At 46.8% G+C, this 27,799-nt stretch overlaps 1 protein-coding gene across 1 annotated transcript in view; it reads left to right on the plus strand.

Annotated features, from left to right (window-relative positions):
- Positions 1-27,799, plus strand: part of LOC139262750 (organic solute transporter subunit alpha-like) — a 112,496-nt gene that overhangs the window by 57,653 nt on the left and 27,044 nt on the right. The window contains exons 5-7 of the mRNA XM_070877901.1: positions 10,993-11,147; positions 17,359-17,432; positions 19,742-19,900. Coding sequence (XP_070734002.1) covers positions 10,993-11,147; positions 17,359-17,432; positions 19,742-19,900 — 388 coding nt within the window. The remainder of the gene's footprint in view (positions 1-10,992; positions 11,148-17,358; positions 17,433-19,741; positions 19,901-27,799) is intronic.

The raw sequence follows: 27,799 nt of genomic DNA on the forward strand, positions 1-27,799 counted from the left end.
AGAACGGATTAGATGGTGGTCCATCCAGCAGTCGTCAGCTCTTGTCATGGCGCAGGTGATGCGCATGTCTTTGCGGTCTCTCGCTCAGACGATGACGTAGTCTAGTAGATGCTAGTGCTTGGAGCGAGGATGCTGCCATGAAGTCTCATATTTGTCTTTCTGATGGAACAGGGTGTTGGTTATGATAAGGCCATGTTCTAAGCATTTCGTCAGGAGGAGGGTACCATTGGAGTTGGTTTTCCCTAAATCTTTCTGCCAATCACACCTCCCCTGAGGTCTGTGCCCTTTTCAACTCTGGCGTTAAAGTCGCCCAAGATGATCAACTCATGGCCCATTGGGATTCGGGACAGACATTGCTCGAGGCTGGAGTAGAACTCCTCTTTGGTCTCGTCTATAGCTTCTAGTGTTGGGGGCATACGCACTGAAGACAGTCGCACACTAGTTCCAGGCTAGGGTGAGCTGAAGAGTTATGAGGCGTTTGTTTATCCCTCAAGGGGAGTGTCTGAGACGGCCCACTAGTTCATTTTTTATGGCGAAGCCTACCCCATGGATGCACGATCTTCTTCTGGTTTACCGTTCCAGAAAAAGGTGTAACCACCACCTTGAGCTGACCTTCTCCTGCCCGCCGGGTCTCACTTAGGGCGGCGATGTCAACATCGAAACGTCTGAGTTCCCGGGCAATGATAGCTGTACGGCATTCCGGTCTGTCGCTGTTAGGGTTGTCCATGAGAGTTCTGACGTACCAGATCCTGAACTTCATTTTGAAGGGTGGAAGATGCCTGTGCGTGAATTCTTTTAATGTGGAGTGGCCGTTGCACACCAGCTATCACACGGGTTTGACAAAGCAAGGTCTTGATCCAGTGGCAAGGGGGTCCAAGACGGTTGGAGACCAGGCCGCATTGCATGGGTTTAGTGCCTACACATACAGTTATTGTAGCATGGCTGGTGGAAGTGACGGATACTGCAGATGGCCTTGGAGAATGACCTAGAATGTCTAGCTGCAGACTGCACCATCTCGACATAGGTGGCATCAGTCTGAGCTGGCGGGCTGACAGGCAACAGCAAGGGCACTGGCAGAGTGGCAGGACGAATGCTGCTATCCTGAGAGAGGACAGCAGGTTCATGCTCCACAGAGCCACTGCCACTCCCCCAGCACGGCGCCTCAGCAATCCTAGTAATGTGTTGGAGGTTAGATTGCTGGACTGCTGTGACACTCTGCAAGCCCCTTTGCACACTGCAATCCACAGCCATGATGACAGCAGTCTGAGCTTCCACTACAGCACTCAATTGTTGCGGGCTGCTGCTTGTGCTGTAATGGAAGCTGAGACATCAACCATCAGATGCTGCATCATGGTTAGGTCCAATAGTGAGTGGATGGAGTTGCCCACCACTTCCATGCTGGAAAGGATGGACTCCAAGTTCTTTGCAAAGCTCTGTGCCAAGTTGGTGCCGAACTCCTCCATTCTGTTTGACATTGACCGCGGGCTTTCTGGCAGGTTTCCCAATGTACCAAGCATTTCGTTGTGCATACCCATCAGCGTTCTTCTGTAGGATGCCCCATCGGGGTCCTCATCTGAGTCCTCTGCAGCGTAACCTGTCTGTGACCTCACCCTCCAGGGAGCAGACACCTGCGCTCCTTGCCTGGCTACAGACCACTCTTACCTGGTGGCTCATCACATGCACATCCCACCTCCAATCTGCCCTCTAAGATACACGCAGGTTCAGTATCTGAGCTGGTGGCTGCGAGTGTGAAATCAAGCAACAGCGCTGTATCTTCATCATCACTCTCTTCTTGGTGTTCCTCCACTGCCTGGCCACGTTGCAGCTCGGTATCTGAAGGGAAAAAAGCACAAGGATAAGGTTGTGCTGTGGGGAGGAGGCAAAGTAAGAGGAGCATGCTAACACCATCTGCAGCTTGTAAATCAGAAGAAAGTGTGGGATGAGGGGGAAGTGGGATGTGAGAAGGAGGATTAGGTATGAGGATACCGTCATCTTCGATGATTTCAACCCTGCCGCTGGCTATGGCATTAGCAATTATCGTTCCAATAACGGCCAGCACCGTCTCCTCAATGCGGGTTAGGACATACAGGCACGCCTGTTCCCCTCCAGTTAGCTCCTGCTCCCTCCAGTTGTGCACCACTTTGTCCGGCAAGTGAAAGAGAGAAGTGTGTCAGTAAGTGTGGTGCAATCTGTTTGACTGATGTGGCTGCCATGGTTGAATAGTTGGCAATGTATGCAAGCTGTGAGATGTGGGTATGAGGCTTGCAGCAGTGCTAAGTGTTTGAGGGTGAGGTGAATCATATGAATGTGAGGTATAAGCCCTGATTGATCGAGATTGTTGGTAGGTGAGTGATGGGTGATTTGAGAATGGCTGAGGATACAGGTGCAGTTGGTAGGATGTGGCATGTGAAGATACATTCACTGACCTTGACCACTCGTGAGATCATTAAACTTCTTGTGGCACTGCACCAGGTCCTCGGGGCTTGACTCTTGGCATTGACCTCCACGGCTATCTGCTCCCACTGCCTTTTCACAGTGTGTCTGGAGAGCTTCCGTCCAATGTTCCCTTTAAGCTACGCGGCCGTTCAGTGCTCCAGGCATCCCGTGCAGCCGGTGAGGTGCGTAAAAAATTGCGCATGCACCGACTTTTGAATGTGCTGCGCAGCCAGTTAAAGGGGTCACGCTGCCCAAAAAGAAATTATGCGGAACATGCCTCCGTCCCCCCTGAGGATACAGAACATCTCTCCTCCATTCCACCTCCTCCACCAAGACCTCCAGTGCTGCATCCGAAAAACTGTGAACCTGTTCTTTCCCCTTTTGTGCCTCACTCTTTCCCAGATCAGAAATTCTTCAACCATCGTTCCCAGCACCTGCTCCAACCACAGTGCACCTCCCCTTTAAGAGGTGCTGGTTAGCTTTAAGCAGTGCAGGCTAGCTTTAACTGATGCTCGCCTGTCATATCGGCCCCCTGCTGATGCGTCCAACAAATGAACAGCAGTTAACTCGGCTAGACACAGAGATAATTTAAATGAGCTGGCAGCACGAATTGGTATGGTGCCTGCATTGCAATCAATGGGTGCTGGTCAATCACGCATGGCCATCCATGCGCCTGTTTTCAGGGGCTATCAAATTTAGACCCCTCCCCCGCCGATTCTCCAGGGCTCCATTTTCAGAGTGATCATACAATGACTTTTTAGCATTTTGAGATCCACTGTGTACCGATGACATTCCATTGGCATGGATAAAACTGTTTGTTTATGCTGACTGGTACCAGTCTCTAACTGATAATGTTTTAACCCTCAGCAGACAGTAGCATATTTATTGGACCAAACTGAGAAAATATTGTACTTCATGCTTATGAGTTTTCAGTTCACTCAGAGCAAACTGTAAATAAATATTCGTGGTTTTAGATGTTATATGTTGGAAAGTTTATGTGTACAGTCCTTTGAAAGCAGCAAAAAGGCACTTCGTACTCAAAGGGTTAAATTACAAAGTTCAATTTTCTCATATTACATCAGTTTCAGTTTTACCAGGGACAAAGTAGGCTGCTCTTTATTGCAGGTTTTTTTTACTGTACACGATGCATCATAGGGAAGTTTCATCGACATATCTCTGGGTATAAGTACTCATTTCTACTTAAGTACAGCAAAGTATCAGAAAGGATTAACGCTTTTGTTGGGAGAAACTTAGAACAATCTCAACTATAGTAAAATATTTAGTCTTGTCTGAAACTCTTTGAACAACCAAATCATGGCAAACTGCAGCAATGAGTTGCCGAGTTCTGAAAATCAAATTCAAGGTAGGACAACAGATTATGATTTAAATATTAAAAGTATCCAGTATCAATATGCACTGTATAATCTCTGAAGAGGGCAGTCTGTCAATCACAATGAATGAAATAACTTGCTTTTATATAGTGTTCTTCACATCCTCAGGGTGACCTGACTGCATCTCAATTAATGAATTATTTTTGAAGTGTAATCACTGTTATTGTGTAGGCAAATGCTGCTGCTAAAGTGCACACAGCAAGATCCCACAAACAACACTGTTTGGTGAAAGGATTATTGTTGGCCAGGACACCAGGAGAATGCTCAGCACTTCTTCAAATAGTGTCATGAGATCTTTTATATCCACTTGCACAGGCCTCAGTTTAATGTCTCATCCGAAATGCAATACCTCCTACACTTATGTGCAGAAGTCCTGGAATGGGGGCTTGAACCCACAATCTCTTGACTTAGCAGCGAGAGTGTTACCACTGAGTCAACCTGACACAAACATTTCAGTATGTAACAAAAAGTATGTTGTACCCCTCTTTGCTCAAATCGTCTTTCATTTTCTCCCTTCCTCTCTGGAAGATGCTGACTCACAAGGACTTAATACAATGATTATTACATGTGATTTGGATCAGAACTATTAAGTGCTATAGTTTGTGCTTTTCAAATAATGATCCATTAAGGATTTGAAACAAAAACAAGGAAGTGTTGCTCTACATTTAGCAATGTCCTTCCTTTATCTCATAATACATGAAACAGGCCTCTTTAAACAAACAAGATCAAATTGAATCAGAAATGTAAAACAAACATGATTGCAATAACAATGAATTCTATTAACCTGTTAATTTTAGCAACAACAGCACTTAACAGCTTCAGTCAAAAGTGAAGTTTTATGGGTTTACAGTCATGAAAGTATCTTAAGAAGCTATTTTGATAACATCATGCTTGTGGGAGCAGTATATTGGTAGATTAAGATTTCTTGCTGTGATCGTGCTTGTGTTGGGAGGAAGGAGAAGAGGCCCAGTCGCCGCTGGAGGGGAGGAAGTCCGATCGCTGCTGGTGGAGCAGCTGAGTTGGCCACTTCCAGTTGGGAGTGTGAGGTAAGCCTGTGGGGACGTGGGGGGAGAAGAGGTCCGAACACCGCTGAAGGAGAAGAGGCCCAGTCGCCGCTGGAAGGGAAGAGGCTCGGACGCTGCAGGAGGGAAGGTCCAGTCGCCGCTGGCTGGAGGGTGGTCCGGTCGTCGTCGATGGGTGGAGGCTCGGAGGGAAGGCTCGGGTCTGAAGTAGGCCCAAATTTGTGGGATTTGTGTTTTCGGGTTTTAGGGTAAGAAATGCATCCCCTATTAGAGCCTATTAAAACCAAGGAAAAGCTTAAACAGTGGAAGTGGGGGGAGATTGGGGGTGAAAAGGTGTCGGATAGCAAGGATATGGTTGTTTGGCAGTGGAGCTCCCGAGGGAGCTGCCACCCCTTGGCCACTTTGAAAGAAAAAGCCATAAGACAGCTTAAGAACAACAAGGCTATGGGAGCGGATGAAATCCCTGCTGAGGCACTGAAGCATGGCGGAGAGGCACTGTTGTCGCGGATACATGATCTTATCTCTCTCATCTGGAGGGATGAGAGCATGTCGGGCAACCGCAGAGATGCAGTGATCGTGACCATCTTTAAAAAAGGGGACAAATCCGACTGCGGCAACAACAGAGGAATCTCCCGCTATCAGCCACTGGGAAAGTCGTCAATCGAATCCTCCTCAACCGTCTTCTCCCTGTGGCTGAGTAGCTCCTCCCAGAGTCACAGTGCAGATTTCATTCAATACGGGGTACAACAGACATGGTTTTTACAGCGCGACAGCTGCAAGAAAAATGCAGTGAACAGCACCAACCCTTGTACATGGCCTTCTTTGACCTTACAAAGACCTTTGACACTGTCAACCGCGAGGGTCTATGGAGTGTCCTCCTCCGTTTCGGGTGCCCCTAAAAGTTCGTCACCATTGTCCGCCTGCTCCATGATGACATGCAAGCCGTGATCCTTACCATGGATCCATTACAGACCCAATCCACGCCCGGACTGGGGTCAAACAGGGCTGCATCATTGCGCCAACTCTCTTCTCAATCTTCCTCGCTGCCATGCTCCACCTCACACTCAACAAGCTCCCTGCTGGTGTGGAACTAAACTACAGAACCAGTGGGAACCTGTTCAAACTTCGTCATCTCCAGGCCTGATCCAACACTGTCCCAACCTCTGTCGTTGAGCTACAGTACACGGACGATGCTTGCGTCTGCGCACATTCAGAGGCTGAACTCCAAGTCATAGTCAACATCTTCACTGAGGCATACGAAAGCATGGGCCTTACACTAAACATCCGTAAGACAAAGGTCCTCCACCAACCTGTTCCCGCCGCACGGCACTGCCCCCCTGATCCATACCTCGGGAGCCTCTTATCAACAAGGGCAGACATTGACGACGAGATTTAACATTGCAGACATTGATGACGAGCTTCAACACCACCTCCAGTGCACCAGTGCAGCCTTCGGCCGCCTAAGGAAAAGAGTGTTTGAGGAACAGGCCCTCAAATCTGCCACCTAGCTCATGGTCTACAGGGCTGTAGTAATACCCGCCCTCCTGTATGGCTCAGAGACATGGACCATACAGTAGACACCTCAAATCACTGGAGAAATACCACCAACGATGTCTCCGCAAGATCTTGCAAATCCCCTGGGAGGACAGACACACCAACATTAGCGTCCTCGACCAGGCCAACATCCCCAGCATTAAAGCACTGACCACACTCAATCACCTCCGCTGGGTGGGCCACATTGTTCGCATGCCTGACACACGACTCCCAAAGCAAGCGTTCTACTCGGAACTCCTTCATGGCAAATGAGCCAAAGGTGGGCAGAGGAAACGTTTCAAGGACACCCTCAAAGCCTTCTTGATAAAGTGTAACATCCCCATCGACACCTGGGAGTCCCTAGCCAAGATTGCCCTAAGTGGAGGAAGTGGATCCGGGAGGGCGCTGAGCATCTCGAGTCTCGTCGGCGAGAGCATGCAGAAACCAAGCGCAGGCAGCGGAAAGAGCGTGCGGCAAACCAGACTCCCCACCCACCCTTTCCCTCAACGACTGTCTGTCCCACCTGTGATTGGGACTATGGTTCTCGTATTGAACTGTTCAGTCACCTAAGAATTCATTTTTAGAGTGGAAATAAGTCTTCCTTGATTCTGAGGGAAGGAAGGAAGGAGTGAAGGAAGGAAGGAAGGAGTGAAGGAAGGAGTGAAGGAAGGAAGGAGTGAAGGAAGGAAGGAAGGAAGGAATGAAGGAAAAAAGGAGTGAAGGATGGAGTGAAGGAAAGAGTGAAGGAAGGAAGGAAGGAGTGAAGGAAGGAATGAAGGAGTGAAGGAGTGAAGGAGTGAAGGAAGGAAGGAGTGAAAGAAAGAAGGAGTGAAGGAAAGAAGAAGTGAAGGAGGAAGGAGTGAAGGAAGGAAGGAAGGAAGGAGTGAAGGAAAGAAGGAGTGAAGGAGGAAGGAGTGAAGGAAGGAAGGAGTGAAGGAAGGAAGGAAGGAAGGAGTGAAGGAAGGAGTGAAGGAGTGAAGGAAAGAAGGGAGGAAGGAAGGAGAGAAGGAAGGAAGGAAGGAGTGAAGGAAGGAGTGAAGGAAGGAAGGAGTGAAGAAAAGAAGGTGAAGGAGAAAGGAGTGAAGGAGGAAGAAGGAAGGAAGGAAGGAGTGAAGGAAGGAAGGAGTGAAGAAAGGAGTGAAGGAAGGAAGGAGTGAAGGAAGGAAGGAAGGAGTGAAGGAGTGAAGGAGTGAAGGAAGGAAGGAAGGAGTGAAGGAAGGAAGGAGTGAAGGAAGGAGTGAAGGAGTGAAGGAGTGAAGGAAGGAAGGAATGAAGGAAGGAGTGAAGGAGTTAAGGAAGGAAGGAGTGAAGGAAGGAAGAATGGAAGGAGTGAAGGAAGGAGTGAAGGAAGGAAGTAAGGAGTGAAGGAATGAAGGAGTGAAGGAAGAAGCGAAGGAAGGAAGGACTGAAGGAAGGAAGGAAGGAGTGAAGGAAGGAAGGGAGGAAGGAAGGAGAGAAGGAAGGAAGGAAGGAAGGAGTGAAGGAAGGAAGGAAGGGGTGAAGGAAGGAGTGAAGGAAGGAGTGTAGGAAGAAAGGAAGAAGTGAAGGAGGAAGGAGTGAAGGAAGGAAGGAAGGAAGGAAGGAAGGAAGGAAAGAAGGAGTGAAGGAAGGAAGGAAGGAGTGAAGGAAGGAAGGAAGGAAGGAAGGAAGGAGTGAAGGAAGGAAGCAAGGAGTGAAGGAGTGAAGGAAGGAAGGAGTGATGGAAGGAGTGAAGGAGTGAAGAAAGGAAGGAAGGAGTGAAGGAGTGAAGGAAGGAAGGACTGAGGGAAGGAGTGAAGGAAGGAAGGAAGGAGTGAAGGAAGGAAGGAAGGAGTGAAGGAAGGAGTGAAGTAGTGAAGGAAGGAAGTAAGGAGTGAAGAAAGGAAGGAAAGAGTGAAGGAAGGAAGGAGCGAAGGAAGGAGTGAAGGAAGGAAAGAAGGAGTGAAGGAAGGAGTGAAGGAAGGAAGGAATGAAGGAAGGAAGGAGTGAAGGAAGGAGTGAAGGAAGGAAGGAGTGAAGGAAGGAGTGAAGGAAGGAGTGAAGGAGTGAGTGAAGGAAGGAAGTGAGGTAGCAAGGAAGGAAGGAGTGAAGGAAGGAAGGAAGGAGTGAAGGAAGGAAGGAGTGAAGGAAGGAAGGAAGGAGTGAAGGAAGGAAGGAAGGAGTGAAGGAAGGAGTGAAGGAGTGAAGGAAGGAAGGAAGGAAGGAAGGAAGGAAGGAAGGAAGGAAGGAAGGAAGGAAGGAAGGAAGACCGACTTACTTACCAACTTACTTGCCGACTTAAATACCGACTTACTTATCGACTGACTTACTCACTGACTTACAGACTTACTGACTGACTGACTTACTGACTGACTGACTTGCTTACTGACCTACTGACTGACTTACTGACTTACTGACTTACTTACTGACTGACTGACTGACTGACTGATTGACTGACTGACTTACTGACTTACTTATTTGGATTAATACACTGCCTTTCACGACCACTGCATGTCTCAAAGCACTTTACAGCCAATTAAGTAGAGTAGGAAAATAGAGTATGAGAGTAAGCTTGCAGGGAACATAAAAACTGACTGCAAAAGCTTCTATAGATATGTGAAGAGAAAAAGATTAGTGAAGACTAATGTAGGTCCCTTGCAGTCAGAATCAGGTGAATTCATAATGGGGAACAAGGAAATGGTGGACGAATTGAACAAATACTTTGGTTCTGTTTTCACTAAGGAAGACACGAATAACCTCCCGAAAATACTAGGGGACCGAAGGTCTAGCGAGAAGGAGGAACTTAGGGAAATCTTTATTAGCCAGGAAATGGTGTTAGGGAAATTGATGGGATTGAAGGCCAATAAATCCCCGGGGCCTGATAGTCTGCATCCCAGAGTACTTAAGGAAGTGGTCCTAGAAATAGTGGATGCATTGGTGGTCATTTTCCAACATTCCATGGACTCTGGATCAGTTCCTATTGATTGGAGGGTAGCTAATGTAACCCCATTTTTTAAAAAAGGAGGGAGAGAGAAAACAGGGAATTATAGACTGATTAGCCTGATATCGGTAGTGGGGAAAATGTTGGAATCAATTATTAAAGATGTAATAGCAGAGCATTTGGAAAGCTGTGACAGGATCGGTCCAAGTCAGCATGGATTTATGAAAGGGAAATCATGATTGACAAATCTTCTAGAATTTTTTGAGGATGTAACTAGTAGAGTGGATAAGGGAGAACCAGTGGATGTGATGTATTTGGACAAACAAAAGGCTTTTGACAAGGTCCCACACAAGAGATTAGTGTGCAAACTTAAGACACATGGGATTGGGGGTAATGTATTGATGTGGATAGAGAACTGGTTGGCAGGCAGTAAGCAAAGAATGGGAATAAACGGGTCCTTTTCAGAATGGCAGGCAGTGACTAGTGGGGTACCGCAATGTTCAGTGCTGGGACCCCAGCTATTTACAATATACATTAATGACTTAGATGAAGGAATTGAATGTAATATCTCCAAGTTTGCAGATGACACTAAACTGGGTGGCAGTGTGAGCTGTGAGGAGGATTCTAAGAGGCTGCAGGGTGACTTGGACAAGTTAGGTGAGTGCACAAATGCAATGGCAGATGCAGAATAATGTGGATAAATGTGAAGTTATCCACTTTGGTGGCAAAAACAGGAAGGTAGATTATTATCTGAATGGTGACAGATTAGTAAAAGGGGAGATGCAACGAGACTTGGGTGTCATGGTACAGTCATTGAAAGTAGGCATGCAGGTACAGCAGGCAGTGAAGAAAGCAAATGGCATGTTGGCCTTCATAGCGAGAGGATTTGAGTATAGGAGCAGGGAGGTCTTGCTGCAGTTGTACAGGGCTTGGTGAGACCACAGCTTGAGTATTGTGTACAATTTTGGTCTCCTAATCTGAGGAAGGACATTCTTGCTATTGAGGGAGTGCAGTGAACGTTGACCAGACTGATTCCCGGGATGGCAGGATTGACATATGAAGAAAGACTGGATCAACTAGGCTTGTATTCACTGGAATTTAGAAGAATGAGAGGGGATCTCACAGAAGCATATAAAATCCTGACGGGATTGGACAGGTTAGATGCAGGAAGAATGTTCCCGATGTTCGGAAAGTCCAGAATCAGGGGTCACAGTCTAAGGATAAGGGGTAAGCTATCTAGGACTGAGATGAGGAGAAACTTTTTCAACCAGAGAATTGTGGAGCTATGGAATTCTGTACCACAGAATGTTGTTGAGTCCAGTTCGTTGGATATATTCAAAAGGGAGTTAGATGTGGCCCTTATGGCTAAAGGGATCAGCGGGTACGGAGAGAAGGCAGGAGTAGGGTACTGAAGTTGCATGATCAGCCATGATCATATTGAATGGTGGTGCAGGCTCGAAGGGCCGACTGGCCTACTCCTGCACCTACTTTCTATGTTTCTATGTTTCCAAGTACTTTTGGAGTGTAGTCAGTGTTGTAATGTAGGAAATACAATGGAGGGAAATTATATCAGAGAGTAATTATCTTGTTTGTTTAAACTTCACATGGTTGATAAATTGATGATGAATACACTATTAAGATCAAGCTTTGATTACATTTTAAATAACATTCGCGTGGCATTGTGGTAAATTTACTTTTTTTCTTTCGAAAGGTCTCACTAATGTTGGTATTACTGTTTTGGTAATACTCAATATTGTAGCATTTGCCACTTATGCCGTCTTCATTGAGCTATGGATCTATTTACACCAAAACATCGTAAATGTCTTAATCAAGGAGAAGACACTGTTGGTCCTTGGCATGTTCCCTGTAAGTAGCACGTTCTGATTAAATATTATATTGTTGTATTACACAAATAGTTGTGCTTGTAGTGATATTTGCACATTTTGATTCAGCTGGTTTTAGGCATTAATGGTGATCAACTTTCAATACACTGAGAACAGTCACTGTAGGGCTGAAATTGATGCATTCACCGCCCACTGCCACCGACTGCCCCCCACAGCCGCCGACATTCCTCCTCGAGTTGCGCCCAGTGCCAGTTTCAATTTGGTCTGGAGCGGGCGGGAGGAGAGAACTGTCGGGAACCGCCCGCTGACGTCAGCAGACCTCCCGCCCGCCGAGATGTCAGATTGGTGCAGGCAGGAGTCGGCGGGAGTCGGCGTCAGCACAGGGGTGGACTGCTGCGAGGAAGCTGGTCTATCCCTGACGGTGAGTATGAAGAGTTGAAAAAAAAGGATAGCAAACAGTTAAAAAAAAAATTCTTTACAGCGGATTACCTTGATGAGGTCCCCTGAAGGTCTTCCGATTTTTTTTTAATGTTTTTTATTTGCAGCTCTTCAACCCTCCATGGGCCCGACTCCATCCTCAGCGGCACTTGGGTGGCAAGTGCCTTTGCCACCGAGAATGAGAGCTCCCGCCGGCTGCCGCCCAGATTGATGGCGTAAGTTCCCCTTTTGCCGCCAGCCGCCTTTTCAAGGACCTTTTTGCCGAAAACCCCACTCAGAGTACCAACAGGTATCTTGGTGGCCATCGGCGGTCCTTTGGGCGGCACTTGGGCGGCCTTGGCCTTCACCAATTTCAGCCCCTATAAATAGAGGGTGGTCTGACCATCACTTTTGCTTCACTAATATTCTACATTAAGATTCAAACACCTCAACATGTATAAAATGCCCCCTTCTCCCACAATTTTATTCTATTGTCTTGCAGCCATTCCTGACTCTTGGGGACTGGAGGTGGGGGGGATTTCTAAATCTCACCACTGGGTAGGAATGGAGCAGCAGCAGTTAAAATGGAGCAGCTCTATTTCCCACTCCGTTCCCACCAACTCCGGTTTTAACACTGCTGGTTTTGACAGCTAATGGGGTGCTTACCAGACTCAGATGGGAGCCTCATTGCTAAATGTTAATTGGAGTCTTTGGCATCAATGAATCCCTGAGGCGTTTTAACTGTGGCTTAAGCGGGGAAGCTGCTGTGGCTTTCTTGCTATGGTGAAGCAGGTCAGCAGATGGTGGGAAGGATGAAGACGTCCTGTACGAAAGTGGAAGAAAAGAGCAGCGGCAACTAAAATACAGCGGCTCTACTTCCCACTTCTTTTCCAACAATCTCCGAATTTAACTTATATTAAAGGGTAAGACTGTAGATAAGCAGTGGCAAACATTGAAGGAGATATTTCATAACTCTCAGCAAAGATATATTCCAGTAAGAAAGAAAGACTCTAAGAGAAGGATGAATCACCCATGGCTAACTAAGGAAGTAAATGACTTGGAGGAGGGGACCGAGTGTAACATAGTCAAGTTTGCCGATGATACAAAGATGGGAGGAAAAGCAATGTGTGAGGAGGACACAAAAAATCTGCAAAAGGACATAGACAGGCTAAGTGAGTGGGCAAAAATTTGGCAGATGGAGTATAATGTTGGAAAGTGTGAGGTCATGCACTTTGGCAGAAAAAAAATCAAAGAGTAAGTTATTATTTAAATGGACAAAGATTGCAAAGTGCTGCAGTACAGCGGTACCTGGGGGTCCTGGTGCATGAAGCACAAAAGGTTAGTATGCATGTACAGCAAGTGATCAGGAAGGCCAATGGAATCTTGGCCTTTATGGCAAGGGGGATGGAGTATAAAAGCAGAGAAGTCTTGCTACAGTTGTAGAGGGTATTGGTGAGACCACACCTGGAATACTGTGTGCAGTTTTGGTTTCCATATTTACGAAAGGATATACTTGCTTTGGAGGCAGTTCAGAGAAGATTCACTAGGTTGATTCCGGGGATGAGGGGGGTTGACATGAGGAAAGTTTGTAGGTTGGGCCTTTACTCATTGGAATTTAGAAGAATGAGAGGTGATCTTATCGAAATGTATAAGATTATGAGGAGACTTGACGGGGTGGATGCAGAGAGGATGTTTCCACTGATAGGGGAGACTAGAACTAGAGGGCATGATCTTAGAATAAGGGGCCGCCCATTTAAAACTGAGATGAAGAGAAATTTCTTCTCTCAGAGGATTGTGGATCTGTGGAATTCGCTGCCTCAGAAAGCTGTGGAAGCTGGGATATTGAATAAATTTAAGACAGAAATAGACAGTTTCTTAAACGATAAGGGAATAAGGGGTTATGAGAGCGGGCAGGGAAGTGGACCTGAGTCCATGATCGGATCAGCCATGATCGTATTAAATGGCGGAGCAGGCTCGAGAGGTCGTATGGCCTACTCCTGCTCCTATTTCTTATGTTTTCTTATGTTCTTAAAGGATGGTATCAAAATGAAAACAAAGGCATACAATGTTGCAAAGAACTGTGGGAGGCCGGGGGATTGGGAAATTTTTAGAAACCAGCAAAGGACGACTAAAAAATGATAAAGTCAATTAGCAAGAAATATAAAAACCGACAGTAACAGCTTCTACAGGTATATAAAAAGGAAGCGAGCAGCTAAAGTAAACATTGGTCCCTTAGAGGATGAGACTGGGGAATTAATCATGTGAAACAGGGAAATGGCAGAGACTTTGAACAAATATTTTGTATGGGTCTTCACAGTAGAAGACACTAAAAGCATCCCAATAATTGATAATCAAGGGGCTATTGAGGAGGGGGCGGGGCTATCACTAGAGAAAATGTACTTGGCAAATTAATGGGATTAAAGGCAGACAAGTCCCCTGGACCTGATGGCCTGCATCTTAGGGTCTTAAAAGAAGTGACTACCAAGATCGTGGATGCATTGGTTGTAATCTACCAAAATTCCCTGAATTCTGGAGAGGTCCCAGCCGACTGGAAAACCACAAATGTAATGAGCCTATTTAAGAAAGGAGGGAGACAGAAAGCAGGAAACTATAGACCAGTTAGCCTAACATCTGTCATTGGGAAAATGCTGGAGTCATCATTAAGGAAGTAGTTGCAGGACATTTAGAAAATCATACTGCAGTCAAGCAGAGTCAGCATGGTTTTATGAAAGGGAAATCATGTTTGACAAATTTGCTGGAGTTCTTTGAGGATGTAACAAGCAAGGTGGATAAAGGGGAACGAGTAGATGTAGTGAATTTGGATTTCCAGAAAGCATTCAATAAGGTGCCACATAAAAGGTTACTGCACAAGATAAGAGTTCACAGGGTTGGGGGTAATATATTAGCATGGATAAAAAATTGGCTAACTAACAGAAAACAGAGAGTCGGGAGAAATGGATTATTTTCAGGTTGGCAAACTGTAACTAGCGGGGTGCCACAAGGATCAGTGCTGGGGCCTCAACTATTTACAATTTATATTAATGACTTGGATGAAGGGACCGAGTAATGTAGCCAAATTCGCTGATGATACAAAGATAGGTGGGAAAGCAAGTTCTGAAATAATCTACAATGGGATATAGATAGGCTAAGTGAGTGGGCACAAATTTGGCAGATGAAGTATAATGTGGGAAAGTGTGAGGTTATCCACTTTGGTAGGAAAAAAAGCAAATTATTATTTAAATGGGGAGAGATTACAAAATGCTGTGGTACCGAGGGATCTGGGGATCCTTGTACATGAAACACAAAAAGTTAGCGTCTAGGTACAGTAAGTAATTAGGAAGGCAAATGGAATGTTGGCCTTTATTGCAAGGGGGATAGAGTATAAAAGTAGGGAAGTCCTGCTACAATTGTACAGGGCGTTGGTAAGACCACACCTGGAGTACTGCGTACAGTTTTGGTCTCCTTATTTAAGGAAGGATATAGTTGCTTGAAGGCAGTACAGAGAAGGTTCATGAGATTGATTCCTGAGACGAAGGGGTTGTCATATGAAGAAAGATTGAGCAGGTTGGGCCTATACTCATTGGAGTTTAGAAGACTGAGAGGTGATCTTACTGAAACGTATAAGATTCTGAGGGTGGCTTGACAGGGTAGATGCAAAGAGGATGTTTCTCCTCATGGTGGAATCTAGAACTAGGGGGCATAGTTTCAGAATAAGGGGTCCCCATTTAAAATGGAGATGAGGAGGAATTTCTTCTCTCAGAGGGTCGTGAATCTTTTGAATTCTCTACCCCAGAGAGCTGTGGAGGCTGGGTCATTGAATACACTTAAGATGAAGCTAGACAGATTTTTGAATGATAAGGGAGTCAAGGGTTATGGGGAGCGGGCGAGGAAGTGGAATTGAGGCCAGGATCAGATCAGCCATGATCTTATTGAATGGCGGAGCAGGCTCAAGGGGCCAAATGGCCTACTCCTGCTCCTATTTCTTATGTTCTTATGATCTTTATCTGCCAGCAGCCACTCTGCGCCCTCTTCCTACCTGTTTTGGGCAGGAAGAGGAGCAATGACATTTAAGTGAGGCCTGGGAGTTCAAATACCCTGGGTTTGAAACTTAGGACAGCAAGTGCATTTCAGACTTGCCCTAACCTCTTCCCATCTGAAACCCACTCCGGGTGAAACTGATCTCTTTGTTGTGTACAGCTCCAGATGTGTTAACGCCTGACCCAAGTCACTGCTCTTTATGTGTGAGCCTAAACATTGAGGACTGGACTTTTCCGTGAATTACTGCTCATTTTGGGATGGATGTCGGATGTAAATTGGGACAGTAATGTCTACCACCTGAAAACCACAATTTACTACCTGCAAGAATGAGAGTGAACAGTTTAAATTGTTCCCTTTCTGGGCCAGAGCGGTTGATTGGCATTGAATTAACAATGATCATGTTGTTAAAAAGGTACTTACACTGTTACGTTCCAGCCCTACCTATCTGTAGAGAGTTTTTAAGTGTAGCCCAGCAAGGACTGGGGGCCAGGAATGGTGGGTTGGTCGTAGCCAGAATTTGGGGTTGAGGTTGCGACTCGTGGCCACATAAAGCATTTCCCACGTACAAAATACAGTCTTACATAGAAACATAGAAAATAGGTGCAGGAGCAGGCCATTCGAGCTGCACCACCATTCAATATGATCATGGCTGATCATGAAACTTCAGTACCCCATTCCTGTTTTCTCTCCATACCTCTTGATCCCTTTAGCCGTAAGGGCCACCTCTAATTCCCTTTTGAATATATCTAACGAACTAGCCTCAACAACTTTCTGTGGTAGAGAATTCCACAGGTTCACAATTCTCCGAGTGAAGAAGTTTCTCCTCATCTTGGTCTTAAATGGCTTACCTCTTATCCTTAGACTGTGACCTCTGGTTCTGGGCTTCCCCAACATCGGGAACATTCTTCACGCATCTAACCTGTCCAGTCCCGTCAGAATTTTATACGTTTCTATGAGATCCCCTCTCATTCTTCTAAATTCGAGTGAATATAGTCGATCCAGCCTTTCTTCATATGTCAGTCCTGCCATCCTGGGAATCAGTTTGGTGAACCTTCGCTGCACTCTCTCAATAACAAGAATGGCCTTCCTCAGATTAGGAGACCAAAACTGTACACAATATTCCAGGTGAGGCCTCACCAAGGCCCTCTACAACTGCAGTAAGACCTCCCTGCTCCTATACTCAAATCCTCTTGCTATGAAGGCCAACATGCCATTTGTCTTCTTCACCGCCTGCTGTATCTGCATGCCAACTTTCATTGACTGATGTACCATGACACCCAGGTCTCGTTGCACCTCCACTTTTCCTAATCTGTCACCATTCAAATAATATTCTGCCTTCCTATTTTTGCCACCAAAGTGGATACCTCACATTTATCTACATTATACTGCATCTGCCATGCATTTGCCCACTCACCTAACTTGTCCAAGTCACCCTGCAGCCTCTTAGCATCCTTCACACAGCTCACACTGCCACCCAGTTTAGTGTCATCTGCAAACTTGGAGATATTACACTCAATTCCTTTGTCTAAATCATTAATATATATTGTAAATAGCTGGGGTACCAGCACTGAACCTTGCGGTAGCCCACTAGTCACTGCCTGCCATTCTGAAAAGGACCCGTTTATTCCTACTCTTTGCTTCCTGTCTGTCAACCAGTTCCCTATCCACGTCAGTACATTACCCCCAATACCATGTGCTTTAAATTTGCACACTAATCTCTTGTCTTGGTACTGTAAATTAAGTACCTTCAGCAAAAGCTCATGTTCTTGTTTTCTTAGGTAACTGCCATTGCCTACCAATTGGGGATGTTTGTTCCACGAGCGGGAACCTTGGTGGACTTTGTGGCAGCAGTGTAAGTATAGTTGTAAATGCACTTTGATATATGTATTAGTGGTGAACTCAGTTTCAGTACTTTGACCTAGAAATCTGATAAGGTTTATAGACAGGCGATGCTACCACGGGGTGAGGTTTGCTCATGCCTGTAAAAAGATTGCAGGTAGTGTAAATTCCTGGATTCTTTTACCTCAATCTGGTTCAGTAAAATTACTGAGTCGAATACCTCTTGTGCTTTGAACAAAGCAGTCTTTATTACCGGCCAGTAAGACCTATCAGACAGAAGATATACTCTCTGGATAGAGCGTACACACTCCCTACGGATAGGTGAAGTTACATCGTAAAGCGTTAACAGTTATACAGTTTTGAAATCAGATAACAAAATACAAATGGATTGACAGTCTAACTCAGCCACTCATTAGTCAATCTATATGAGATGTTCTTCTTGAAAGCTCAAGTATTGCCTCTAAATGTTTCAATCTAATGGTGTGACTATTAACTGAGACCTTGCAATTCTGCAGATGCATTTCATGTTACAATTATATATTATTGGCAGGATTAGTGACTTGAAACCTTGAGACAGACTGTTAGCTATGCTGATGTTGCACTATTTGCAATCTGACATTCTCCCAGCTATTCTTCCATGGCTTATACATTTTCATATATCCCGTTTACTTTACTGTCCTTAATTCCATATATTCCGTTCAGATATCCACAGTAGCACTGGAACTTGGTGCTGTTGACTGATTATCATTATTGTGGCATTCAGCCCAGCGCTGAACATGCTGAATGGCTGAATACCCAGCAGAGACTGTGAGGTAGATCAGGACTGGGGGCCAGGATCGGTGGGGAGGTTGGGACTCAGGGCCAGGATCGGGGGGGAAAGGTCGGGACTCAGGGCCAGGATCGGTGGGGAGGTCGGGACTCAGGGCCAGGATCTAATATGTTCTTACTATACAGTACAAATGCACACGAGGCCCATACTTGAGAGAAGGTCACTCTGTGAGCAGTAACCTTTATTAGCCAGCACTGAAGTGATGAAGGTGGGTGGAGCTTCCCCTTTTATACCTGAAAGTCCAGGTTAGGAGTGTCTCCCACAAGTTCACCACCTAGTGGTTAGTGTTCTCACGGTGTACAACCTAGGTCAGTTTATACATGAGTTACAATGACAGTTGAATACATGACAGGATCGGGGGGAAGGTCAGGACAGGGCAGGATCAGGGGGGCAGGAGAGGGGTCGGGAATCAGGGCAGGTTTTGGGGGTAGGTCAAGACTTATGGTCAGGATCGATGGGGAGGTCGGGACTCAGGGCAGGATCCGGGAGGAGGTCAGGACTCAGGGCAGGATCAGGAGAGGAGGTCGGGACTCAGGGCAGGATCAGGAGAGGAGGTCGGGACTCAGGGCAGGATCAGGAGAGGAGGTCGGGACTCAGGGCCAGGATCCAGGGGGTGGTCGGGACTCAGCAGGATCAGGGGGTCAGGGGAGGGGTCGGGGATCAGGGCAGGATATGGAGGTAGGTCGAGACTTATGGCCAGGATTGGTGGGGAGGTCAGGACTCAGGGCCAGGATCTGGGGTGGGTCGGGACTCAGGGCCAGGATCTGGGGAGGTCGGGTCTCAGGGCCAGGATCTGGGGGGAGGTCGGGTCTCAGGGCCAGGATCTGGGGAGGTCGGGTCTCAGGGCCAGGATCTGGGGGGAGGTAAGGACTCAGGGCCAGGATCTGGGGAGGTCGGGTCTCAGGGCCATGATCTAGGGGGAGGTAAGGACTCAGGGCCAGGATTTGGGGAGGTCAGGACTCAGGGCAGGGTCTGGAGAGAGGTCAGGACTCAGGGCAGGATCTGCGGAGAGGTCAGGACTCAGGGCAGGATCAGGGCAGGGGGGGCGGGAGGTGGCGGGACTCAGGGCAGGATCGGTGTAGGGTGGGGGGTTCGGGTCTCGGAGGCAGCATCGGGAGAAGATCGGAGCCAACGTCAGGGGGAGATCGGAGAGGGGCTGGAGGTTGGCGGCACGAGTGAGGTCGGAGATGGTAACTGTTAAGTACTTACCTTTTTTTCATTCGGCGCTGTTTAACATTTGTTTTCCCAGCAGTAAACATCGCTGGTGCTGGCTGTCTCAGATGCAAGCCAAGTTTGCAAGAGGCAGCAGAAGCAAGTGTTAGGTCCCTTATTGGAAAATGTTAACACCTACTTCAGATGAAGCTAAACAATGCCACGTTTTATTACCTCACCAATATGGCATCTTTTGGCCTTTATTCAAAAAACCGGCCTTAACAGCTGGCGCTAAAGTGCTGAATTTCAGACCCTTAATCTGAATTTTCTTTTTTTTATAGTTATGCGAGTATATCTTTGTTTGGTTTCTTCCACCTTACTATAAATTACCTTGGCGGAGTAACAGAAGCCATTGATAAACTGCAATATGTGGACTCGCCACTAAATGTGGGACCTTGTTGCTGTTGCTGCATCTGTCTTCCAAAGGTCAGGATCAACAGGTAAAGATGTGTATTAATCATTGTTTAATTTTAAATGCAATAAATATCTATAATATATGCTGATAGTTAATCTCTAATAAGGAGTAAGTATATACTTCAGAGTGTAGATTTTATGTATTTCCACAACTGGAGCAGAGTCTCTTCATTGGGAACATTTATTAGGTATTTGGATGCATTTCCAGTGGTGAAGCTCCATACTGGGAACACACTTCATAAAATCTACCCTTTTATTAGCTGCATAGAGCAAATTTCCTTATTCATTGTGGGTGTCGCTGAAGGCCAGCATTTATTGCCCATCCCTAATTGCATTTGAGAAGGTGGTGGTGAGCCGTCTTCTTGAACCGCTGCAGTCCGTGAGATGAAGGTACTCCCGCAGTGCTGTTAGGGAGGGAGTTCCAGGATTTTTACCCAACGACGATGAAGGAATGGCAATATATTTCCAAGTCAGGAAGGTGTGTAACTTGGAAGGGAACTTGCAGGTGATGGTGTTCCCATGTGCCTGCTGTTCTTGTTCTTCTAGGTGGTAGAGGTCGCGGGTTTGGGAGGTGCTGTCGAGTTGCTGCAATACATCTTGTATTTGGTACACACTACAGCCACAGTGCGCTGGTGGTTGAGGGAGTGAATATTTAAGTTAGTGGAGGGTGTGCCAATCAAGTGGGCTGCTTTGTCCTGGATAGTGTTGTGCTTCTTGAGTGTTGTTAGAGCTGCACTCATCCAGGCAAGTGAAGAGTATTCCATAGACTCCTGACTTGTGCCTTGCAGATGGTGGAAAGGCTTTGGGAAGTCAGGAGGTGAGTCACTCACCACAAAATACCCAGCCTCTGGCCTGCTGTTGTAGCCACAGTATTTATGTGGCTGGTCCAGTTAAGTTTCTGGTCAGTGGCCAGGATGTTGATGGTGGGGGATTCAGCGATGGTAATACCATTGAATGTCATGGGGAGGTGGTTAGATTTTCTCTTATTGGAGATGGTCATTGCCTGGTGCTTGTGTGGCGCGAATGTTACTTGCTACTTATCAGCCCAAGCCTGAATGTTGTCCAAGTCTTGCTGCACGTGGACACAGACTACTTCATTATCTGAGGAGTTGTGAATCGAACTGAACACTGTGCAATCATCACTTCTGACCTTATAATGGAGGGAAGGTCATTGATGAAGCACCTGAAGATAATTGTGCCTTGGACATTGCCGTGCGTAACTCCTGGGGCTGAGATGATTGGCCTCCAACAACTACAACCATCTTCCTTTGTACTAGGTATGACTATAGCCAGTGGAGAGTTTACTCCATGGAATCCCATTGACTTCAGTTTTACTAGGGCTCCTTGATGATTCGATCAAATGCTGCCTTAATATCAAGGGTAGTCACTCTCATCTCACCTCTGGAATTCACGTGCAGGACTCTGCCATCATCGAGGATGGGGATGTTCATGAAGCCTTCTCCTCCCGTTAGTTGTTTAATTACCCACCACCATTTCCGAGTGGATGTGGCAGGACTGCAGAGCTTTGATCTGATCTGTTGATTGTAGGATTGCTTAGCCCTGTCTATAGCATGCTACTTCTGTTGTTTAGAATGCATGTAGTCCTGTGTTGTAGCTTCACCAGGTTGGCACTTCATTTTTAGGTACGCCTGGTGCTGCTCCTGGCATGCTCTTCTACACTCCTCATTGAACCATGGTTGGTCTCTCAGCTTGATGGTAATGTTAGAGTGAGGGATATGCCAGGCCATGAGGTTACAGATTGTGGTGGAATACAATTCTGCTGCTGCTGATGGCCCACAGCGCCTCATGGATGTCCAGTTTTGAGCTGCTACATCTGTTCTGAATCTAACGCATTTAGCACGATGGTAGTGCCATACAACACAATGGATGGTGTCCTCAGTATGAAGATGGGACTTTGTCGCCACAAGGACTCTGCAGTGGTTACTGCTACCAATGCTGTCATGGACAGATGCAGCTGCGACAGGAAGATTGATGGGAACGAGGTCAAGTAGATTTTTCCCCCGTGTTGGTTCTCTCACCACCAGTCACAGGTCCAGTCTGGCAGCTATGTCCTTCAGGACTCAGCCAGCTCAGTCAGTAGTGGTGCTACCGAGCCACCCTGGGTGATGGACATTGAAGTACCCCGCCCAGAGTACATTCTGTGCCCTTGCTATCTTCAGTGCTTCTTCCAAATGATGTTCAACATGGAGGAGTACTGATTCATCAGCTGAGGGAGGGCTGTAGATGGTAATCAGCAGGAGGTTTCCTTGCCTATGTTTGACCTGAAGCCACGAGACTTCAAGGGGTCCAGAGTCATTGTTGAGGACTCCCAGAGCCACTCCCTCCCGACTGTATACCACTGTGCCATCACCCCTGGTGGGTTTATCCTGCCGGTGAGACAGGACATACCCAGGGATGGTGATGGAGGAGTCTGGGACGTTAGCTGAAAGGTATGATTCTGTGAGTATGACTCTATCAGGTTGTTGGTTGATGAGTCTGTGGGACAGTTCTCCCAATTTTGGCACAAGTCCCCAGATGTTAATGAGGAAGACTTTGCAGGGTTCACTGGACTGGGTGTGCCTTTGCCGTGTCTGGATCGATGCTGGGTGGTCCGTCCGGTTTTATTGTTCTTGTTTTTCCTAGCGATTTGATACAACTGATTGGCTTGCTAGGCCACCGGCCACCAACAAAAAAAAGGAGTAAAAATATAACACTTATCCAATTAATTCCATAGCATATTTATTCTGAAGAGGAATGGGTTATAAAAGTGATTTCAAGGTATTGATTCCATCAGAAGGTTTATTTATAAATTGTTTGACTTTTTCTATTACAGTTAATTTGACATTATTGACAAGCATTATTATTTGCTACTTTTTTTCTTTTTCCCCCCCAATTTCTCCCCATACTATTTCTTGCTTGAAAACTACAGTTCAATGCAATAGCTATTCCTGGTTTAAAATGATGTTGTGTGATATGGGGTCTAAAATTCGGGTCGGAGGCCTCCTTCGGACGGACGCCTCCAACCCGAGAATTTTGAATGAAATTACCTGGTGGTCCCGGAAACACCTGTGGTTGCAGTGGGAGCCCTTCTTTTCCTGTACTTTGGAGCGCGCCCCCGTCCTCGAGGTTCACACGAAGAAAGTGGAGTCAAGTGTGACTGGACAACCAATCACGGTATTCTCATCGATAGCAATGGGAACTCTGTATCTCCGAGTTCTTATTGCCATCAATGAGGGAAAAAAAACACATTTAACACAACATAAAAATAAAAAAAAAACACCTCACATAATTAAAAATTAATTGAAATTAAAGTTAATTAAATGTTTTAGAAAAAAATTTTTTTTTTTATTTTTTTTAAAAAAAAGTGTTTTAATAAGGTTTAAAATAAACTTACCTTAGTGGACAGGGTTTTTAACATAAAAATGTGTATTAATATTTTATTTTTAGATGTTTTAAAACCCTGCAGGGTTACGGACCTAGAGCTGGAAAGTGGGATTAGGCTGGATAGCTCTTTGTTGGCCGGCATGGACACGATCGGCCGAAATGGCCTCCTTCCGTGCTGTAAATTTCTATGGGGCCGAATTTGATCACCGGTAAGGCCCAGCCATTTCTCGGCAGTCCCTGGGCGGCACCTACCTTTTTGCCGCCCGCTGCCACTGGGTCCCGTCGTGAGCCATTTTTGGCTCCGTGGTGTGGGCGGCAGCGACAGGTAGCGGGAGTCACCAGGCGGGAGCTGACGGGAGCAGCCGGCGTCATCAGTGTGCGGCCGCTGCAGGCAACGCGACTCTTCTGAGGATCTTCTGAGGCTCTCCAATGTGCATGCGCAAGATTTGGCAATTTTATTTTTGTGTAGTTTTTTTCATCCCACGTCACATCATTTCGGCCGCGTTTGAGGCTGCTGGATCTGCTGCACATGAACATAAAGGCACACCACTTTCTTCTAGCTGTGAGTGTTAGAGGGGAGAGTTTGAGGTGGAGATTAGAGAGGAGAGAGTTGGAGATTGGAGAAGCGAGAGTTTGCATTTGAGAGGAGAGAGTTGAAGAGAGGAGAGCATTTGCAGGTTGGAGAGGGGGCAGTCTGAGTTGGAGAGGGGGCAGTCGGAGAAATTGAGACCCACAAACTGTTGAGCAGCCAATCGTTTCATCATTGATGATGAGTGGCCAGAAACCAGCAATGAAGACTGGCCAAACCAGACCCAGAGCTCCGTGGTTTATTGAGGAGGAATTGGAGGAGCTCATGAAGGAGGTGGAGCACAGGTACAAAGACCTCACCCGGGATAGTTGTGGCAAGCCTCCACCATCCCAATACTGCCGAATTTGGAGGGAGATCGCTGATTTGGGGAACAATGCCGGAAATGTTGGAACAATTTGGTGGCGGCAGCAAGAGTGAGTAAAAATGTATTTGCCCCCTCCTGTCCCACACCAAAAGGGTTGTGTGCCAGATGTGTGTGTGTGTGTGTGGGGGTCATCAGCAAAGGGGCAAAAGGCTGCAACATTTCTTTGTGCAGAAGAAAAAAAGCATCCAAGGCAGCAAACCTGGATGCGACGGGAGAGGGACCAGCAGAGGTGGTCGAATTGAGCAGGCTGGAGGAGTGTGCATGGGCACTAGTGGGTGACCGCCGCCATGCAACTACACACATTTATGCAGACCTAGTACTACAGCATGGTAAGGTTATACTAATCTGCGGTCTGAGTCACGCTCATGGCATGAAAGGTCATGCAATGTTAAGGCACTCGCAATTTACCGCACAATTTGTCACCCATTATTGGTGTGGACATGTAGAGATGGAACTCCTTGCTGACAGAATGTGAGATGGCATGGCTCACATCTCAACTTGACCAGCACCACCCCCCCCTCCCCCCGCCACAGACTGAAATGTTGTCCTCTACTTGCAGCTGATGACCCGTCCACACAGATCAAGGCACACCATCCATCTCTAGCCTTCAGAGAAGCTGTCAGACCTCAACGTCTCCCACCCCAACGTTGCCCCCAGCCCAAGACAGCGTTCCTCCAACCCCCCCCCCCAACCCTAGATTACCCATTTCCACCGCTCCCACCTCCGCCACCCTGAGCCGCGAAGAAGAGGAGAGAGAGGAGGGAGAAGGGCCCGTCTTTGTGGCCCTTGAGTTCCAGGAGCAGGAACATGATGACAGCAGCTCCTGCCATCTGAGCCAGCTGGCTGCAGAACCTTGGCGTCGGGCTCCGATTTCCTGGGGTTTGAATGGATTCCAAACTGGCAAGCTCTGCCAAGAGCAGAGGCCGTGGCGTGAAGGCAAGCAAGGTGCCTGAACCCACCAGGAGCGAGCAACCACCTGAGGATGCAGCACCGCTCTCTGCAATTCAGCTATCACGGACGAGCGTGCAGATCGGTAGCAATATGCTCCAGACCGTGGCTGGGATCGCTGGCCACCTTCACCCAGCAGCATGATGGCAGGATGGACCGACTCATTACTGTGGTGGAGTGCACAACCGAGATCGTTGTGGCGATGAGGCAAGAGATGGCTTCTGGACGTGTAGTGCAAGCCCCCGACCCCACACCCTCAAGGCAGACAGATCCGGAGGAGCAGGAGACCCCGGCACCTTCAGTCATGCCCCCTGCCTTCTCATCAAGACGCATAACTCTGCAGACATCCCGCTGCCCTCCTGCACAACCTCGTCAACCAGAGGCAGTGAGGGACAGAGGAGCGGGACACCGTGGTGTAGGCGGGGCGAGGAAGAGGAGCTTGCGCATCGCTTCGAGGGGGGGGGGGCAAGAGAAGTGGTGGTACTGAGTATAGGGGTGGGTGTTGGTGCTGTAAATGTTTGTAAATGTAATAATATTATGCAACCTTTGTTATTGTGCACTTGTAAATGCACTCACATTGTTGATCCTCTCTGAGTGTCTGATTTTAACATCATGCGTGATGCCTTGTGAGAAACACACTTCTGTCCCTCAGGTACTCGGCTTTATCAGAAATATCTTCCCATCCACATATGATTGCACTGTATAATGGGTCCTGTCATCAGGCCATCGCAACATGACAAGGAAGGGTCACCAATGCAGGAAGGCTGCCATTCAATTACTCTCACTTTACCTACTTGCAGGGCAGACCTTAAGGCTTGCACTTCAACCCTCTTTTTCGAGGCCAAACATGGAGGAGTGCCACTCCTGAGATGACATGGTAATCAGTTACATTGCAGTACATTAAATGTCTTTTCCCATGTTCCATACCTCATGTAATGTGTAGGGTCATTTGTGTGCCCCGTGTCTCTATGACTCTCCCTTGAGTCGACCTGTGTTTTAAAACTCCCCGGTTCGGGTTGTTTCCCTTTGGATGGCAGGAGCTTTTGTCAATAGTTCCTGCCTAGCCTGTTGATTAACGGGTAATCGCACAGAGAGAGAGAGAGAGACCAAGATCAGATAAGTCTTCTCCTATGCCTGATGCGCAGCGTCCCCAGCGGCATTACTGTGTAACCCGGCTGTGAGCCGATGCCACCTGGTTGGTCTTCCGAATTATATCGCGAACCACAAGTCCCATAACCCCCAAGCTCGGTCCCAAGGAGTTACTATGGATAGATTATAATAGACTCAGACAAAACAAAATGGTTCAGGTTGGTCAAAAATCGATTCCTTTTATTACACTCACAAAACAACAACCCCTACTCCTCTCGCTTACATAGAAACATAGAAATTTACAGCGCAGAAGGAGGCCATTTCGGCCCATCGTGGCTGTGCCGGCCAACAAAGAGCCGCACGGCCCTTGGTCAGCAGCCCTAAAGGTTACATATAAACCTATGAACAATGACGGAAAGGCAAAGAGCACCCAGGCCAACCAGTCCGCCTCACACAACTGAAATATTCTACACTCCACCCCAACCGGAGCCATGTGATCTCCTGGGAGAGGCAAAAACCAGATAAAAGCCCAGGCCAATTTAGGGAGAAAAAATCTGGGAAAATTCCACTCCGACCCATCCAGGCGATCAAAACTAATCCAGATCACCCTGGCCGTATTCTATTCCCTGCAGTACTTACCATTATATCTGCGCCGTCCAACATTGGCTTCCTACCTCCAAGCCAATTTTGGATCCAACTTGCCACTTTGCCCTGTATCCCATGGGCTTTAACCTTCATGACCAGTCTACCATGTGGAACCTTATCAAAAGCTTTGCTAAAGTCCATATATACTACGTCATATACACTACCCTCATTGACCCTCTTGGTTATCTCCTCAAAAAATGCAAGCAGGTTAGTCAAATACAATCTTCCCTTAACAAATCCGTGCTGTCTGTCCCTAATTAATGCTTGCCTTTCCAAATGCAGATTTAGCCTGTCTTTCAGGATTTTTTCCAATAATTTTCCCACCACTGAGGTTAGGCTGACAGGCCTATAATTACTTGGCCTATTCCTTTTTCCCTTCTTAAACAAGGGTACTACACTAGCAGTCCTCCAATCCTCCGGCACCATGCCCAGATCTGAAGAGGGCTGGAAAATGATGGTCAAGGCCTCTGCTATTTTCTCTTTTATTTTGCTCAATAGCCTGGGATGCATTTCATCCGGGCCTGGGGACTTATCTACTTTCAAAGCTGCTAAACCCCTTAATACTTCCTCTCTCACTATATTTATTCCATCCAGAATATCACATTCCTCCTCAATAGCAGTATCTTTATTACCCCTTTCCTTTGTGAAAACAGATGCAAAGTATTCGTTAAGAACCCTACCAACATCTTCCACCTCCACACAAAGATTACCCTCATGGTCTCTAATAGGTCCTACCCTTTCTTTAGTTACCCTCTTACTCTTAATATATTTATAGAACTCCTTAGGGTTTTCCTTAATTTTACTGGCCAAGAATTTCTCGTGCTCTCTCTTAGCATTCCTAATATCCTTTTTAATTCTGCCTCTTAACTTTCTATATTCCTCTAAGGATTCTAAAGTATTTAGCCA

Source organism: Pristiophorus japonicus, chromosome 4 (genome assembly GCF_044704955.1).
Source record: "Pristiophorus japonicus isolate sPriJap1 chromosome 4, sPriJap1.hap1, whole genome shotgun sequence".
Lineage (NCBI taxonomy): Eukaryota > Metazoa > Chordata > Chondrichthyes > Pristiophoridae > Pristiophorus > Pristiophorus japonicus.